This window comes from Leuresthes tenuis, unplaced genomic scaffold (assembly GCF_036924035.1).
Source record: "Leuresthes tenuis unplaced genomic scaffold, fLeuTen1.0.hap1 SCAF_14, whole genome shotgun sequence".
Classification (NCBI taxonomy): Eukaryota; Metazoa; Chordata; class Actinopteri; order Atheriniformes; family Atherinopsidae; genus Leuresthes; species Leuresthes tenuis.
The window spans coordinates 23061320-23079381 of record NW_027325368.1 but is presented as its reverse complement, the minus strand read 5'-3'; the positions used below and the strand labels follow the sequence as shown (position 1 = coordinate 23079381).

General features: G+C 40.5%; 2 protein-coding genes across 2 annotated transcripts; one reads left to right on the top strand and one right to left on the bottom strand.

Annotated features, from left to right (window-relative positions):
* Positions 1–85: 85 nt before the first annotated feature.
* Positions 86–1838, bottom strand: mgst3a (microsomal glutathione S-transferase 3a). Its single transcript, XM_072364310.1, has 6 exons — positions 1753–1838; positions 1320–1446; positions 1146–1219; positions 956–1013; positions 754–826; positions 86–638 (listed from the first exon to the last, which is right to left on the bottom strand). The coding sequence occupies exons 2-6, from the start codon at positions 1434–1436 to the stop codon at positions 499–501; spliced, it is 462 nt and encodes a 153-aa protein (XP_072220411.1). The 5' UTR covers positions 1437–1446; positions 1753–1838; the 3' UTR covers positions 86–498.
* A 4345-nt stretch (positions 1839–6183) lies between these two features.
* LOC140269415 (leucine-rich repeat-containing protein 52-like) lies at positions 6184–16481 on the top strand. The gene is made up of 2 exons (XM_072364487.1): positions 6184–7205; positions 15744–16481. Exons 1-2 carry the CDS (start codon positions 6557–6559, stop codon positions 16070–16072), a joined length of 978 nt encoding a protein of 325 aa, XP_072220588.1. The 5' UTR covers positions 6184–6556; the 3' UTR covers positions 16073–16481.
* The last annotated feature ends 1581 nt before the right edge of the window (positions 16482–18062 follow it).

The following is an 18062-nucleotide window of genomic DNA, read 5'->3' as shown; positions in this document are numbered from 1 at the left end:
CAATGTGGACTTTGAACGACTACTCAGTTTGACAGAAAAGAAAGAAAAACCACTCCCTTTACGCCCACACACAAACACACACACACACACACACACACCTTTGTTAATACAACCCAATATTCAGCCAGCACCCATTAAACACCTGAAAACGTCAAGGGATTTTTTTTACAACACATATTTCAAATCAAATATCATTTGGGCGCTTTATAAGAAACAAAAATTAAAAAGGAAGTTGAATCATGAAGGTTTTTAATTGACAAACTTGAAATATTTTCAATTATTAATAAACGTACAAAATCGGTTTACCTTCGCAAATGCAAAAAGGAAAATACACGTTACGAAGAGCCATGTGACCAAATGGTTACAAATACTAAATCAATGTGCAGTTAAGAATGATTTAAAAGCACATTTAACAACAAGTACAGTTCATACAATGTTATCAGTGCCGTGATTATAATAATGACAAAGCAAACCCAACCCTGAGCTCTTCGTCCGTCATTAACAAGCCTTTACTTGACGGAAGGGCCCCATCCGTGGTCCCTGCCATCCCAGAAGATGACAACCAAAGCTTAAAGTGGTCATCATCATCCCCATAAAAGCGAAAGTCCCAAATCCCCCTCTCCTTCTCTTCTTGGGGTCTGATAGAGACGGAAAACAATAATAACCATGATGGCATTGTGGCACCATGTTTTGACACAAAAGCAAAAAAATATAATGCAAACATGAACTGCCCAGCATCGGTAATCATCTTACCCCCTGAAGAGTACCCGTGGGCGTAGACCTCTCTGCCGATAATCCAAATAACTCCAAGTGCACTGACTAGACGCTGCGATAGACATGAGGATGGAGAGAAAACGCAAAGATCTGCTTAAATTCTGGGCTGTGCTTTCCAAAGAAAAAATTACTTATGTGAATGCATGTGTATACATGTATGACAGAGCAAGACAAAACTCACAGGACGATGCAAGCCACCAACAGCCAGGCAGAACAGAAAGGCGGGGTACATTTCCAGGCTGGTGAGAGGTGACATTAGTGTGTTAATCTTCACCTGCTTTCCCTTTGATATCAGTGCATCTAAACAGCGTGGTGCAATGCCAGGCTGTGTACATATCAGTGGCATTTTCTTCTTTTAATGTTCAGCTTACGTGTTCTGATGTGCACGCTGGATGCAGTTGAAGATGTTTCCAGTTTCTGGGTCATCGCTGTACATCTTAGGATACTGCAAGGCAAGGCGGGATTATTAACACAGGTGTGTCCCTTTCAAAAGATCAGATCATCGTAGGCTATAGTCTGTTACAAGTATGAACACCCCTGCTCACCTGCACGTTGTACTTCTTCCGGGCTTTGCCTACTTGAATACCCAGGTGGCCAACCATGACCATACTGGCAAAACCAGTCAGCACGACCAATCCATACTCCTTAGAAAGCACAACCATCCTGACCAAGCTGACAGAGCAGAAATGGTCTATTAGTTATGATTAGTCATGTTTTTTTTAAATTCTATTCTATTATTTTTGTTTACAGCAGCTGCGTCATTTAACTTGTAAATTAACTTTAACCAACAACATTTAGCTCAACCTAATGACTTTTAAAACGAACAATGAGTAAAGTGAGCTGTCGGCAACATCACTGATCAAAGGGCGTCTGAAAAACTAAAGGTCGCAGAATAGGTTGGAAGCAAACGATTTGGAAGCGTACGTTTCAAATAAAATCCCAGCAGTAACAAAGGCGCAAGACACAAGGACACATTACCTCAAACAAACGACAGGCTGAAGATTCTCCCGTACAGTGACAGTGACAGACCAAGTACAACAGAAGTTAACTACTGGGCTGCTTCCGCGTGTGTACGTCTTTACGTCATGTAAACGCACAGGTGGGGCGGGGTGGCGGTTAGCTCTCTAAACGTCGTATCTAATTGATTATTTTCGACAGTTTTATAGCTAGTGTGTGTTAACAATAGCCGATAGAGGGAGTGGAGTATTTGTACGCCTATGTCCACCTTCGTCTATCCCATATTTAGTCGTGTCTGTTCCGCTGTCGAGGCTTCGGACTGACCCCGCTACCTTAGTATTGTAACTGCGCAAAAGTGTGATTTTCAGATATCCAGTATGTGCTGTGGCGATGGTTACTTTGCGCAGCGACAACATTTACGTCCCCCTTGAAAGACCCTTCGAATGTGAAAATGGTTACACTGGCGTTTAGTATCCATGTACTCATGTATTATCATTCAGACCTGTTACATTACCTTTTAAGCCGCTGGGTGTACCTGTGTGTACAGAGGTGACAGAGCGTTATTAGCGTTATTACACAGCCCCTAAACTGAGGAAGGAGCTGCCTGAGGAGGTCGGGTCCGAAGTCTGTGACTTCTTGTAAATCTCCTCCAGTTGGTTAATCTGAGAGCCTTTCATGACTTTGACTTGACTTGATTTAGATTTCCATTAAGTGGAATATAGCCCGACACTTTCATGATATTGTATAGTTTTTGTTCTAAGTTATCTTATTTGATTCCACATAATTGTGTATATGTTGCTGTATGAAGTACTTTTGAAGCACGAAGCACACACATTTAGCAAAATACATGTAAATGAAGTTTGTTATTATTATCATCATCATTATTATTATTAATGCATGGGAACACCAGATACATCGAAGAGGTCATTGATTGGAGAGACAGGAAGAAAAAAAAAACATTTTCTTTTTTGTGTGTGTGTGTAGGATTATTTGTAGATGCGTTGAAATTAAATTGTGAGAAATTTAGGGAGAAAATCACAATTTGCTGAAGTTGTTAATCTGACACGTGACCCTAACTATGCACTGTGTAAAAACTTCTTGTAAAGTAAGTACAACTAATGTTTTCTAATAAATGTCACAACCTACTGGGTGGTGTCACTGTATTTCTGCACGGATACTGATATGTTGTCCTCCGTCATGTTCATTTTTTGTCTACTTTAGTTTCTGGTTAGTTTATATTACAGATTACACATAGTCTCTACAGCACTTAAAATCATGTAAATTATGATGACTACTGACTTAACTACCTAACCTTAAGATTTACAACATTTCTCCACCACATCTCAGTGGCTGACTAGTTCATAAAAAGTTAGGCTTCTTACGTAAACATTAGAGTTTATTTTAGAGTTAACAAAAGAAACAAAAAAACGTTTTAAAACCACTCAGTACAACCGGGAGAAACAGTGATTCTCTTAGCTGGAGATGTCAGGAGAGGTTTCGCCACAACAGATAGGAGAAACAATGTATCTCCTAAAACAAGTTGCAGAAAAGATCATTTGGAGAGAAGAGTGTGTTCATCTCCTCCCCTTCCAAAGCCTGCCGTTGTCTCCAGATTGTGAAACAGAGTCACTGTGTGTGACTGATGATCCCGTTCAACGCGGCTTTCGCTTATGTGACGGCTTTCACTGCACAGTTAATCCTTTATTCATTGCTGACATTTTGACTTGGTATTACAGGCACAGGTGCAAGATAGCTTGTGTCTTTTAAAGTGTCCCGGTGCCAGTTGATAATATCCACATCCTGATCCAGAGGGCTGATGGGATGAAGCCAAATAATCTGCCCTCTGTTGAAGTGAATTAGGTTGGAACAGGCCAGGCTTTTCCGTGTCATATATCAGGCCCCACTGAGGCATGCAAACCACTGTTAGTGGTTTCATTTGTTCAACAGTCTCATGGTGCATCATGGCATAGGAGTGAAACCATAAAGTTATTTCAGCTCTTGCCATATGTTTGTTAGATGTGTTTAGGTCTTAGTCAGGCCTGTATCACACCAGCATCTGAAGTAGATCCATCTGTTTCAAAGTGGTTGTTACCATTAAATACAGGTTTTTACTGATGAAGACCAGTTGCTCAACAACAGTAAGACATGACTAGCATGCAGTCACCCATGGTGTGTCCATGAACAGTTTTTGCATGCATAGTTTGTCTTTTTTGTGTAATTATAATGTGAAATGTGACAGTGCAAAAAATAAAAAAGAAAAGTGGTTGAATCAAATACTAAGAACATGCAGTAGCTCTTCCTGCTGCAAGTGTGTGATCAAAGATGCAGGAGGTCTCTTCACAAATGTGACCAGAGCAAGATGTGGAAGTGTGGATGAAAACAATGTGAACCTGTGTTTTGAGGAGTCTGTTTGCCTTGTGAAGCTGCAACCAAGGAAGCTTCTAGCCTTCAACAGCAAAAAGTAAGATGAATTTTTACAATGCTAAAACTATCCCACTATTTCTACCCTTCCTGAGAGCCTTCTCATTACCGTCAGTGGGATATTGAAACCTGCAACTGCACATTCTTATATACTTTTTGGGTATATAAGAATGGTTTGACTGTCGTGGCTGAGGTATGACTGGACTCATTGTGCTCATGTATAATGAAAATCTGTGTTAAGGCCCGAAATCAGAAATAGTTAGGATTGTATGGAAAACACATGCACACACAAAAAAACAAAAAAACAGTAAAATTTACACTTTTATTTATTTGCAGACAGGATGAATCTAAGAGATTTCACATTTACTCTCATCAAATTAACGTCATTTTTATTAACATACCTGCTTTTTTTTCTCATTTCAGAATGGCAACATTTTCCTAAAAAGTTGGGACATTAAAGCTTTTACCACTTTTCAGTGTTGCTATTTCTACTCATGACACTTGAAAATATTATTTCTGGCAATGAGGAGACCGCCCGATGAAACATTTCAGGTGTTATTTCTCTCCAATAGTTCCCGCAAACAGGGTCTAAGATGGGAAACAGTACGGGGTCACATTTTTTCATTTCAATAGTTTCCCCACGCTGTCTGTTGGGGACAGTTCGGGACTGGAGGCAGGCCAGTCCAGTACCTGTACCCTCTTCTTCTGCAGCCATATCTTTGTAATGTGTGTAAAATGTGGTTTTGAGGAAAATTATTGTTACATACTGACTTTTGTGGATATCACTTTTGTTAAAGAAAAATCATGGCAACAATCAAGTGTGGGCTTCATCTGTTTAGAAGTTTTATTCATTTGCCTAATAATTAGCCCTTAATTACCCCCAATCCAAACTTTTTTTGGGAATGTGTTGCAGTATTGAAATTCAAAAATACATGTATATCAACTAATGAAATCGTGTTAACAAAACGTTAAATATCTTGGATTCATATGGTCTGCAATGAAATAAAAGTGATTTGGGGTTGGAAATAAATTGGAACAGCCATCAGTCAAAATCTGTGGCAAAAAAAAGAAGTTCCAAACGATGTACCAATAAAGAGATTATAATAGATCACTACATGGCTGCTGGTTCTATTGAACATTACCAGGTATTAGTCACTAGATGTCCTCATAATGTCACTGAATACCTTGACACAAAACGGCTGTGGGGATTAGTACAGTCCACATGGATAGCAAGTATGAGAAAGCTGACAAAGCCACTCAGAGTGAACACACGAAAAAGGATAAACTCCATTTTTTGGCTGTTAATGTGTGTGTGCCAGAGAGAAAGAAATCTGGCTGGCAGATTGGGGTAGTTTCTTTCAGGGATTTGTCAGCGGCACATCTGTCCTCCTCCTCTTCCTCCTCCTCTTCCATCATGCTGAGTCTGATTCAGCACTTCAACACCTACACACAGAACCGAGAATAGACTCAGGACTCCACACTGAGACCAGAGAGAGTAGAAAAGCATCTAAGGACCAAGACCACCCTGACCCATCACATCTTGTCCTATAACCTGCTGGTTGCTTGGATAGAGTCTGAATTCATACAGTGAACACTGCATATGTTTGCTGATGGGGGGAAAAATATGAATAGGCTGCCCCACGTTGCTTGAAAAGCCATAATGCTTCCCAGGCGTCAGATGCACCTGCTCATTGTTGACCTCTACAGCCTGAGGCAGGCTTATAGAACTTACCCGTATACAGTCATATGCAAATACAGTTTTTCTATTGAGTAATAAATGGGTAGACAGAAGCATCTTTTTGCACTCAAACACATCTGAGGCATGTATGACCCGCAGCTGAAGCTTTATAGGTGACCTTTATCGCTGTAAATGCCAAATGTGCATGGATTATACTTTGCTGGCTTCCATGAGTAATGTCTTGCATTCCCTCCACTGCCCAGACCATCCCCTCGCGCTCCATCTCCCTCTGAAGCGTGATATCACTCCATGGCTCCCCCACCCTACCCGCCGCGCAGCTCAGTTCACCCCTCCTCATTTAGATTCATTTTCAGTGAGCGACAAGATGGCAAACATGTTGTGGAGCAACTGACCGCGACCATGGCGAGCTGCACATCATGACAAGCAGCTGTGAGATTATACAATGTGCGAGCAGCAGCCATCAAAATAAACCCTGCAAATCGATGACATCTGAGACAGCATGGAGGTGTCTGGAGCACTGGATCCAGAACCAGCTGGCAGGATGAGCTGAGACATTACGCGCAAAAGCGTGCCACGGGTAAACAGTGGGTCTGACCTCGGTGGAAATCGTTTCTGGGACGAACAACTTGGTGATGGTGTATCAATGTGGAATGTGACTGCGTCTGACTCTGTCCAAACGGGGTTGATGAAGCCCTCGGCGGTGTCATGCGTCTTGCCCCGCAGCCAAGCGCGCAACCCTTGCGGCTCATAGTTGCTCTTCTCCTCGCCACTGGGGTCATCACGTCCCCGGTTATCTCCGCTGGCTGTCCGGATAGGTGTGTGTGTGATGATCAGCTGGTGGTTCAGTGCGCTGGGCAGCACTTGACGACATTCCCAGTCAACCTGCCGCTGGCCACGCGGCAGCTCATCATCTCCAACAACCGCATCGTGGAGCTGCCACCTCTGGCGCTCAACTACCTCTCCGACCTGGTATACCTGGACTGCAGCAACAACTCTCTGACGGAAATATCCGAGTCCACGTTTGGGAATCTACGCAAGCTGGCCTACCTGGACCTCTCCTTCAACACTTTAACCCGGATCGAGGACAGGACCTTCGGCCCCTTGTCGAGTCTGGTGATGTTGAGGATGACGGACAACCCGGGACTCTCCGAGATTCACCCGGACGCTTTCGTGGAGAACGAGGCCCTTCAGGTGCTTGACGTGAGCCGGAACAATCTGACGGTCCTCAACATCACCTCCCTGATCGCACTGCCAGCCCTGCGCTCCGTGGGGGTCAGTGGGAACCCGTGGAGCTGCGAATGCGACAACGAGGACCTATGCTTGTGGGTTCACCTGGAAAGCTTCAAGTTCCAAGGTCCTGTTACTCATTACTATATTTTATTCTAATGCTATGCGTGGAAATCATCAGAACAATCCTTTATTTTGTTTTAGTCAGCCACTAAAACAAAATAAAGGTAGTTTACTCTCATGTGGATTGTAATCAGCCGTGTGATTGTGCATTCCCAGCAGTGGTGGAAGCAGCATCCAGAGCCTTTAACAGGAATAAAATAGTCACAGTACACCAGTATGGCCTTGTGAATTCTCCAAAACAAATGAGCAAAACACTGTCACTTAACAAGTCATGCACTGAAGTGCTTCATGATATTGAACAACCTCAGGGTATCTAGTAATTTGCTAGGACAGCAGGTAATTACTCCTGTGTAAACTTACAGTTGTTCACTCATGACATATTGTTGGCATAAACCTTGGACTTCATTGCTGGTCCATTTCGCTGTGGACTTTTTTTTCTTTCTTTTAAAGACTAATGTTAGAAGCTATTATATGGGCTTCTTTTCTCCAAAGTTAACAAGTTCATTTTGGTAATGGTGAAACCCTGTTGTTGCATTCAATCACCAATGACAAATTGGAAATTAGAATTTCCCAATTAAGCCTGGAAAATAAATAAAGAGCGGCTATGAGAAGTCTGCATCTTGATATAGAATACTGGGAAAAGACCTGGTAGAGTAGTACTATCTGAACTATGTATCTGCTGTTTAGAATTTGCTCTTAAAAACAAAGCAAGGCTGGACATTTCTTCTCTGAACTGGAAGTGTGACACATGAATTGTTGGCAAATCTCACATCTCTCACTGAATATGACATACAGTAAACAAGGTGCCGATTCTGTGTTGTTTTTGGAACTTTTGAGTTGTCTTTACCTTCACAGAAAAACATTATTTTCTTTCATATGTCCTCTTCTGGAACTGCCCAATGGTGTGGCAGTGGGCACTGTTTCCTCACATTGCGAAGTTTCCTGGTTCAAATCTTGCAGTGGAGTTCTCCCACCATCCAAAAACAGGCATATTGTAAATTCAAAATTTTCTGTAGGAACAGGTTGTCTGTCTCCGTGTTGTTCCTGCAATGGACAAATCTGTTCAATGTGTGCGATGCCTTATGCCTGTTGGCAGTGAAATAGGATCCAGCCTCCCTGCGACCCTGAATAGGATGAGGTGTGGAAAATGAATGGATGAATGAATGTCCTCTTGAAAGTAAAAGTACTCGTTCAGCCTCTCTGATATCTTTGTATATGACATCATTAGAGTGTATATGGAACTTCTGAGACATCTGTGTGTGGCAGCAGTTTTATAAACAGAGACAGATCAATCTAACAGGCTGTAATGAGAAAGAACAAAGATGGACAAATCATTTTTCAGTTTTTGGCTATTTTCCTCTAACTTTTGATTTTTATGTGACTGGGTCTAAGTGAAACTGTGGGAGAAGTTGGTTGTATTTATTTGAGCTATTAACATAATTTCAGGCTTAGACTCCTGAAACATGTCCTCGACTATACAATCCTCTGCAGGGCATCAGAAGCCCTATGGGTTGGAAAGGACTTGTTCAAGGACTTCAAATCTAAATCTTAAAATTCATTCAAACAAAAGTTGCAATTTAAGTCGACTGAATCATAATATTTCCCTCTGGTATGTGTCTGTGGAGTAAAAATAATCTACCAAGTCACTCATCATAGAAATACTCCACTGGATTGCAAGAATACTTCAACAATGAGTTCAAATCTTTAGGGGGAGACAGTTGCAACAAATTGATGGAATCAAATTTGAGGCTGATTATTTAGTATACGGTAGATTAATCAAGTGCAATTTAGCTCTTTTCTTGCTTATGATTAACAAAACAAGCAACTCTCATAAGACCAATACAAGAAAATTAGCCTTTCAAATAAACCAAATGCACAATCACTGATGTGTGACAAAAAATATACATTTATATATTGAAAACAGCTGCGGTTTTGTACAATAAATACGTCTAATAAAGGTCTGTGGGAAACTGTTACAAAATTGTTGTCTCACACTAATATTTAAAGAACATAATCAAAGAAAGCATTTGTAGCCTGGCTACAGAAACATATACAAAACTCAAGTAATCAGTACATCACAGTTAAATGGTAACTGTAATATCTGTTGCCATATTTGCCTTATTTAGAAGAAAAGAGGAAGTTGATTATTGAGACTGAATGTACAGTCATGTGAAAAACAAAAAAGCACATCCCCGTTCAACAGGTTTTACATATTCAACTGTGTCATTGTTTATTTTACAAAAACTGAGCCAAAATGCTGAAAGTGTGTGTGGAAAACTAAGTCCAGCTTTACTGCTTTCATGGGCAATAAGAGGATAAGCTGCAGCCAGGAGCTGCTAATCAAATGTACTTTATTAAGTGATCATCATCAGTGTGAGCACCTCTATAAAAGCAGAAGTTTTGTCTCTTTGTTGGTCTGAACCATTCAGGTGTGGGTTAACACAATGCCAAGGAGGATCCAAGTGATATTTGCAATTACAGGATTGGGTTGAGTTTAATATATGGGATTTAGATTGGTCTGGTCCAAATAAGCTTTGAGGAGCTGAACTGCAAAAGATGTCACAACTGTACCCGGTCTCTCTCTAATCTAGTTCATTCTCACCATAGATTTATTAAATTAGCAACAAACTAAAAAACTTCAAGTTTCAAAAGTTTTTTTTGTCATTGGATTTTAATTGAAAAAAGAAGTACTAGGTAAAAATGAAAAATAACAGTTTCACATCCCGTCTTGCACATGCAGATTCCTCTGCTGGCTTTTCTGTCGCATCTCGTCACATCTGAATGCCCCAGAACACCCGCAGCCATGTGCTGTTGTAAAGTCTGCACCTTTTTCTCATCTTTCAGTGGGATGAGACGCAGGTGACAGCAGTGGAGCGTGACCGCAGAGACTATCAAATAACAAAGACGGCAAAAGAAGACTGTAGGCAGGGAGCATCTTGATTTGTCTTCTCACAGCTCGGCCTATTTGTTCAGCTCTGCAACTTTGGAAGAAAAAAACAGACTTTTATGTTGAAATGACAAATCATTTCATATTCCATTCAGCTGTTGGGATACAGTGCAGCAGGTATGATTAATGAATCATGGTTGTACCATCAAATATTGATCCCCCTTTGTTGTCTAACTGCCAACCAGAAAGATGTGTCTGGTATTCTATAATATTTCTTACCTTGAGTCATTATGCTCATTCATTGGTGTGGATGTGTCACTATGGAAAAGGGCAGCTGCAACTTATAGTATGTCTTTGTGAGCAAGAAGCCAGTCACAATTCTCACACCACAGCTATGATCAAATCACCCTTCTTACTGAACAGGCATCCCCTACTTCCCCCACACTCGACACAAACATGCACAGCACAGTTCACCATGATCCCTGTGAAGCTTAGGCTGAGTCTAAAATGAGTCCTGTTGGAGATGGCCTATTTTCCTGCCGCTCATCGCCTTTTGTCTTGCTCAATTTGGATTGGAGCCTCTTCCAGTGACAGCTGCCAGGAAGGGAGAAAGCGGACACTTGGATGCACACAATTCTGCTCTGTATATCCACAGTCTGTCCATCTTTTTAAAGAAGAAAACAGTACTTACAAAACCTCCGTCTATCATGTGGAAACACACACATCAACACACGCTGACTGACAGATTTAGACACGCAAACACCGATAAAGCACACTTTCAGAATTTCAGGTAGGATAACATTTTTGAGATGGACATTTTTTAAGACTGCATGCTCTATCTCCGAAAGCCTTATCTGTCCTCTGAGTATCACCTGGTTCAGGCGACACAACTTGCTTTGTCTCCATGGTTTAGAAAATGCAGTGATGGCGAGCAAGCATGAGAGAGAGTGGGAAATAAAGCCTCAGGAAGGAACTAACAGATTCTCCTCTGTCTCCCCGGCCAGATTAGCACCCGTTCAGCTGTTATATAAGGAGACCGTCTCGAAACTGAGTGTAGATGGTAGAAGGAGAGAGGGAAAGCCCTTCTCTTTGATGCCAGTCCCTTTGGGTTATAGGCAAGTGAGGCCAGAAGGGTTTCCTTCCTGGCCGACAGGCACATGTGCCTACTCACACATGGACAGTTTACAAGCACCAATGCATAATGGCAGACTGCAGGGGCAGAAATGAAAGATGAGAATATTAAATCTCATGGTGGAAGATGTCAATAAACAAAGTATGTCAATTGTGAGCGTACACATGTGCGTCTGTATGGAAGGAATGCATGCTGGTATAGCCGTCTGTGGGAGTCTGTGTGAACAGAGTGCAGCAGTAGTCGCTGAGAGGATCAGAGCAGTCTTTGATATTTCTGTGGTGGATAGAGCTAAGCCAAACAGACCCTTCACATAATTTTCAGCTGCTAACTCATTTCCAGATATTTGAGGCATAACAAAGCTTCTCTGAGGATAAGAACATAGATTTAGACACTGAATTAATAAAATATTAGATCATTTACATGTCTGTTATCCTATCAAATTAAATTGTCAATTTGACTGGAAGCAAAAATCCTTCGGCCCGAGTCCGTCTTTAAATATTAGAGCTGAGACAAGCAGTCTATGAGCTCTATGTTTTATCACTTTGAGGTTACGGGAATGGAATTTTCAAGGGAACATTGGGCAAGAGGCAGAGTATACCTTGGGCAGGTTAACAGTTCATCAGAGTTTTAAGACAAAAAAATGGGCAATGCATACTCATGCTCTGTTTAGAGTCACCAGTTAGCTCTATATGCATGTTTTTGGGCTGTGGGGAGTAGCTGGATCACTGAGAGAAAAGTGACAAAGGCACAAAGAGAACAGAAATTCCATACAGAAAGGAAGGCAACCGACCTGCAAGCTAAAACCCAGAACCCCCTTGTTGCAAAGTGACAGTGCTGGCCAGCTAAAATTCCAGCTGTGATGTGTAAATTAAGCCTCACTGTCAGGGAAGACAGAGGACGAATCTTGACTTTTGTGGGTTCATTCAGGAAAATAGCTTTTAAGTAAACGATCCTGCACCATCAAAGCTTGTAGGGAAAAGCCAAAGGAAAAAAAAGGAAACTGTTTTTTATGCTGCCTGAGCACAGCCTGTGTAGGGGATACAGTTTTAAACAGTACACTCAATTCCTTCATTACTGCAATTGGCACCATTAGACAGCAGAAAAACAGATCAGTACATTTCAGACAATATCCATCCATTTATCCATTTTATATATCCACTTCATTCTGTTCAGGGTCATAGAGGGATGGGGAATATCCCAGCTGTTATTGGGTGATCAGGGTACACCTTGGATAGGTCACCAGTTCATCACAGGGCCAACACAGACAGAGAGGACAGTATCAACCATGCACACTTACTTGTTTTGACTAGACAAAGTCATAAATTGACCAAAAATTGCTATACCGATGCCTAAACAAGAAGTTACATGAAATGAATGTAGATGAAGCTTTAAATTCATACATCAAAAAAGTATTTGGATTTCCCATGATATTTTTTTTTCTAATAACCATGGTAGGGTGACCTGGCAAGGAATGACCTTAAATGATATATAGCTGGGATTATTAACTAAAATTGATGACAGTGGCCCTTGAAGTGCAAAGCACAACATTAAAAGAATAAAACATTTAACAAAACACAGCATTGAACTTTATGGGAAAGACAGGGAAGCAGATTTTGCATGTGAATGTATCCAAATCCCTGTCAACAGATCGATGATGAAATTTCAGTTAAATTTAAATTCTGTTTTATTCATATAGCGTCAAATCACAACAAATGTCATCTCAGGGCTACTTCAAAGATACAATACAATGCAATTAGAATCCAATTCATTGTAATACAATTATAATCCAATCCAATCCAATTCATTTAATTCCAAATTAGTCCAATTCATATATACAGAAACAATTCATAGAAAGTAGTCTAGCTAAGGAAACCAACAGATTCCAAGTAGTGAACAGTTATTATAGTGTAACTAAAGTAATGATGACTTTGCCACTTCTGCCTCTTTAGGTTGGATAGCTGGTAAACAAACAGACCTAAACACAGACAATTCTTGCTCATACACATGTATATAAAGCATGACAATTACAACTTCTGCTGCGTAATATTTTCTTTAAAGTCAGCTTATATATGCTGGGTTCTGCTAGGAATATGAGGAATACACCAAACACTGACAGTTTGGAACTGACAGATGGTTGAGCGACTGTGAACCTTCCTCAGGAAGGTGTGCTGTCAGATTCTGTTCATGCCTCTGCGGTAATTAGACACTGTTAATTAAATTTGAAATGGAATCCTGCATTTTAACACCCAGGAGATGAAAAACACAACTAATTAACAAGAAATATTAGCAAATGTGTGTAAGGAAGTCTTTAAATTGTGTATAACAAAACAAAAACATATAATTATTTTAAAATGCTCCACATTTTTGGGAAATGTTTTTTAAGACTGGCGGTGCATAAATATGGCTCCAGAAAACTCTTCCCTCTGCAGAAATGTTCACATCTTTTGAGCTCTCCCGGTGGGAATTCCCCCTCTAACACAAAAGCTTTGAACGAGCAGACGCCAATTAAATTAACAGTGGCAACACACACTGTTGTGTTGCAGTTTGTGCTCGCACAAACGAAAGACTCAGCCAGCCTTTGAGATTATTTTCAGAAAAAGGCATCTCTTGTCAGCTGCTGTGGAGCTAACCATCCATCTTGTGCTGTATTTCATATTACCAGATAGACCTTTGAATTTACAGTTAATCCATCCAGTTTTCTGGGAGAATGGGAACTCAACACTTTGTTGGGATTTGTGGATTTCAGCAGGACTTAGTTGTAGTCATACCTAAAGCCTGTAGATGAGGAACATTATCTGTGGTTTCAGGCAGACACAAAGACCGAAGCCACTCTTCTAATCCTATGTGGGGAATAGCAGTTTGAATAATTCATCTATGATTTCTTTTTTTGTAATTTAATGCTGTATCTACTTAACAACCCAGAACTCGAGAAGCCCCCTAAGCATTACTGTTTTCTGATAAAGAAGGCAACACTGTTGTGCTTGTGCAGTTTTCTGCATTTTAATTCTCAGATAGATATCCTCAACTCAGCTGTCTGCCATTTAACTACTTAAAGGATCCTTTAGAGTGATATGCTAATTTCCATCATGGCTTTGCATAGGTACGCTGTGTTTAAAGGGCCAACAGATTATTTTCAGACTCCAGAGTTCTTTTCTGGAGATGAAAGAACTGTACAGAAGGAATTTCATTTCAGATGGAGCAACCAGACAGAAGCCATTCCTCACTAAAACCCCCATGACATCACACAAGAAATTTTCCAAAAGATAATTGAGAAACTCTCAGATCACGAGAAGCAAATGCCTCTGATCGGACAAAACAAAAGACTGAACATTTGGCCACAATTCCCTGTGGAGGAACCTGCTGAGAATAGTTTTCATTAATACATTACCAATCATTAATATCAGATGGTATTCTCGGCAAGCTTATCCTCAAAACCTCCCACCATTTTTAACAAAGCCGACCCAATGACTCGACATCTGGTCGAATTTAGCTGAATACGGCCCCTTCCGGTCACCCTCACCTGCAAACGCATAGCGTTAATGTCTGGGGATGTGCACAGAAAAAACAAACGCAGCCATGATAAACACACTTATTCATGACCAAAAGCAAGCATATTCCAGGCCTTAGTCTTTCCAAACAATGACAGATCTTTGACTCATAACTTTGGCTTTAGAGGATAATCAATAAGTTCCAAAAATAAACAAATGGAACAAATAAATGAATAGATAAATACTTCTCTGCGTAAGATTGAGGGAGACATGGGGAGAGATACGTTACCATCAAGGTGACGTATTTTCCCAGAGGATAAGTGGTTGCATCAGCAAGACAGTGCCAGACCTCATTCTGCTTCTGCATGACTTCCATCAGCGTGACTTCATAAACACAGAGTGTGTGTGCGTAACTTGCCTGCCTGCGGTCCAGTTGAGAGCCAGAAAACATGCATGGTTTCCTGTATTTTGAATGTAAATGCTTACTAGTGTTGTATGCGTCATTCCTTTTATTTCTGGCTTGATATTGTGTGGTACTGTGTGGTTATGTCATGCTCTATGTTAGGGGTCAGCAGCCTCGCCTAAATCTGACCTCAACCACACAGTCTTCATAAGACAGACTGGCTGAATTTTTCTCGTTTTAGCTATTAACCTATACACTGAAACATTTAATTTCTTTAATGTTACAGGAAAATCACTGTATTGAAAGCAACTTTTCAAGTATTTTAAAAATTGTAATCATTCAGGTTTAATGCAAAAAATATAAATATTCCCAGAAAAGATCACATGAAGGTGCATGAGGACAACAGATCAAGTCAAAAACAATATAAATAGTGGCACTTCAGGACAGCTGACCTGTTTATGGTTTGTCATTTGTTGTAACACAATTAGTGTGTTTTTTTTATTGTTGGGGTAAAGCTCAGAAAAGGTACCACGCTGGTAGTCAGTGCTTTTTAAAATCTACAGTGATGCTGATATATCCCATTGTCCTATTTAATAATCATCATTGCTTCTTGATATGTGTTTGTGTGACAGATGAAGGACAGACAGTGTGTGGCTCACCCGCTGACATGCAAGGCCGTCGTCTGGGCGAGGTGGGCATCGAGCTACGGACGTTATGTCACCAGACTCTGGGCTCCTTGGACTACCTTTTTTTTGTTGCCATTGGCTTTGTCATCTTTGCCGCTGGCACAGTGTCGGCCTGGTTGATGGGCGTCATCATGGTGCTCTATGAGCGTTACATTAAGAAGAAAGATGAGCAGCTTGATGTGGAGGACCAGGAAGAAAGCAATGAGACGGGTAATAAATCGAGAGCCAGAACAGCCCGTGACAATATGAGTTTAAAAAACGCACATACTGTTTAAAAAGCTTAAACCCACCCTGCCCGCTATGGATTCCCACAGTGCCTCTTGTCAACCTCCACGACTGTCTGTGAAGTCTAATGTAACAGTCAAACTGAGTCTATATAACAGGCTTGGCTCTAAAACAGAAAAAAGGAGAGAGCAGAAATAAGGAATGTCTTTCTGGTCATTTGTGGTGGGCTTCCAGGTGATATAACACATTTTTTGTTACCATAGTGGAATTCCACAGTGCTGGGTGATACATAGACCTTATATGCAAATTTTGACAATGTTGATGTTGTTAATATGTGTTGTTTTTCAGTGAGAAGTGGTCATGTTGGCCCCCAAAAAAGCAGTCCATGTTATGAAAAAATGTTTTCTTGGAGGCAGCTAGCTACACGTGTTATTAAAGAGCTCATGTTGTGATTATTTACAGCTTCACAATTTTTTGGGGGGGCTACTAGAACAAATTCACATGCTTTACATAAAAATTCTGTTTTTTTCTAATACAGTACATTGATGCAAGACCGATTGTCATCTGAAACACTTTGTTGTATCTCCTGTCTCTTTAAGACCCCTTTTTAAAAGACCCAGTGTGACAAACAAAACATTAGACAGGAATTGGACAAATGTGTTTCATGGCAATGTTAAGTAAAGCCAAGTTCAGACTACAAGATTTCAAGTGCTGTCAGATGGATGTATTGTTCACACTGCACAAGGTGTTTCTCTTCTGTTCGAAGTAACGTACTCACATAACAAACCTGACAGGTGGTCACATATTATCATGAAAACACACATAAGAAATGAAAAAGTGATGCATGCATGCCCATGCTGTATCCATATCCTTTTACAATGGACGTTTGAGAGAAACAAGTTGTCTGTATTGCCTGCATGGTGTTTTGTTCCGAAAAACATCGGGAGAGGAAAAGAGTTTGGGTGCGTTTTATTTCCTTCTGCCTGGTTACCATGTATTATTTCCTCTTGCTCCATTTCTTGGGCTCTGATTGCAGATTGTCCTATGGAACTTTGCAGACATTCACACAAAGCTATCCACCACCCTGGAAACCACAAAGCACAACATGGCTTCTTTAACATAATACACAATATGTTTTTGCTCTCTGTGTGTCTATAAAATCTGGGCAAAAGTTATCGTAAATTCTGCTCTCAGCAAGTACTGTGAAAAAAAAACATAGAGTCATCTTAAACTAAAAGCGCACAAGTTAGCCGTTATGCTACTTATAAACAAAGACATGTTTCCATGACAACATGTTGTGAGCAATGGTATTTACTGGCCAAATGGAAGAAAACGTGACTTGTAGTTTTCTTATAATGTTGTGGCTCTAGCAATGAAAAATCAATGTGTTTTGATGGTGTTGCAGTTTTATTTTATAGGATTTTTTTCTCGTATTGTTGAATTTCTCTATGAATATGATATTTTTGTTACTGTTGAGTTATTCAATGAGGGAACCGCTTGTGCTGAATGGATTTATCGCTCAGAACTGAAATAGTACTGAATCATTCACAAACTCTCTAGAGTGAATGAATGGAACTCAGTCATTTCTATCTTTAGTTTAATTTACAGTCAATTGCAAACTAACAAGCAGGAATACACTCACTAACTAACTGACTGTGTTATTGAAATAATTTACTCTCAATGAATGAGTGAATTCTATAACAATTAAAACTCTACGCTTGCTATTGGGTTAGGGTTATTTAATGGCAGGGACACATGTTAGAGTTTCCAGGAGTTAGCATAAAATAATCAATGGCCTAAGTAGTGGCCTACTATGCCTATCGTGTGGATCTAATTTCAAAGCCACATGAGAAACAAGCTCACACCCATGCCTTCCCCTTTGTCTTTTAACATTAACAAAATTTTTGGGGCTAGAAGGATTAAAGATGATAATAATATTGATAGCCTGTGTTGTCACAGACATTTTTTGGGGTCATGCAGGGGATTTGTGGAAAAGACTTCTAAGTGGAAAAGATCAGCAGAGAAGAATGCTGTTTGAAG

Excerpts from the sequence above, each read along its gene's own strand:
- mgst3a (XM_072364310.1), bottom strand. The coding sequence starts at position 1,436 with ATGGTTGTGCTTTCTAAGGAGTATGGATTGGTCGTGCTGACTGGTTTT. Across the intron at positions 827-955 it reads TTGGTGGCTTGCATCGTCCT|CGTCTAGTCAGTGCACTTGG; the intron begins GTGAGTTTTGTC and ends TGTCTATCGCAG. Across the intron at positions 639-753 it reads CCACGGGTACTCTTCAGGGG|ACCCCAAGAAGAGAAGGAGA; the intron begins GTAAGATGATTA and ends CGTCTCTATCAG.
- LOC140269415 (XM_072364487.1), top strand. The coding sequence starts at position 6,557 with ATGCGTCTTGCCCCGCAGCCAAGCGCGCAACCCTTGCGGCTCATAGTT. Across the intron at positions 7,206-15,743 it reads GGAAAGCTTCAAGTTCCAAG|ATGAAGGACAGACAGTGTGT; the intron begins GTCCTGTTACTC and ends TTTGTGTGACAG.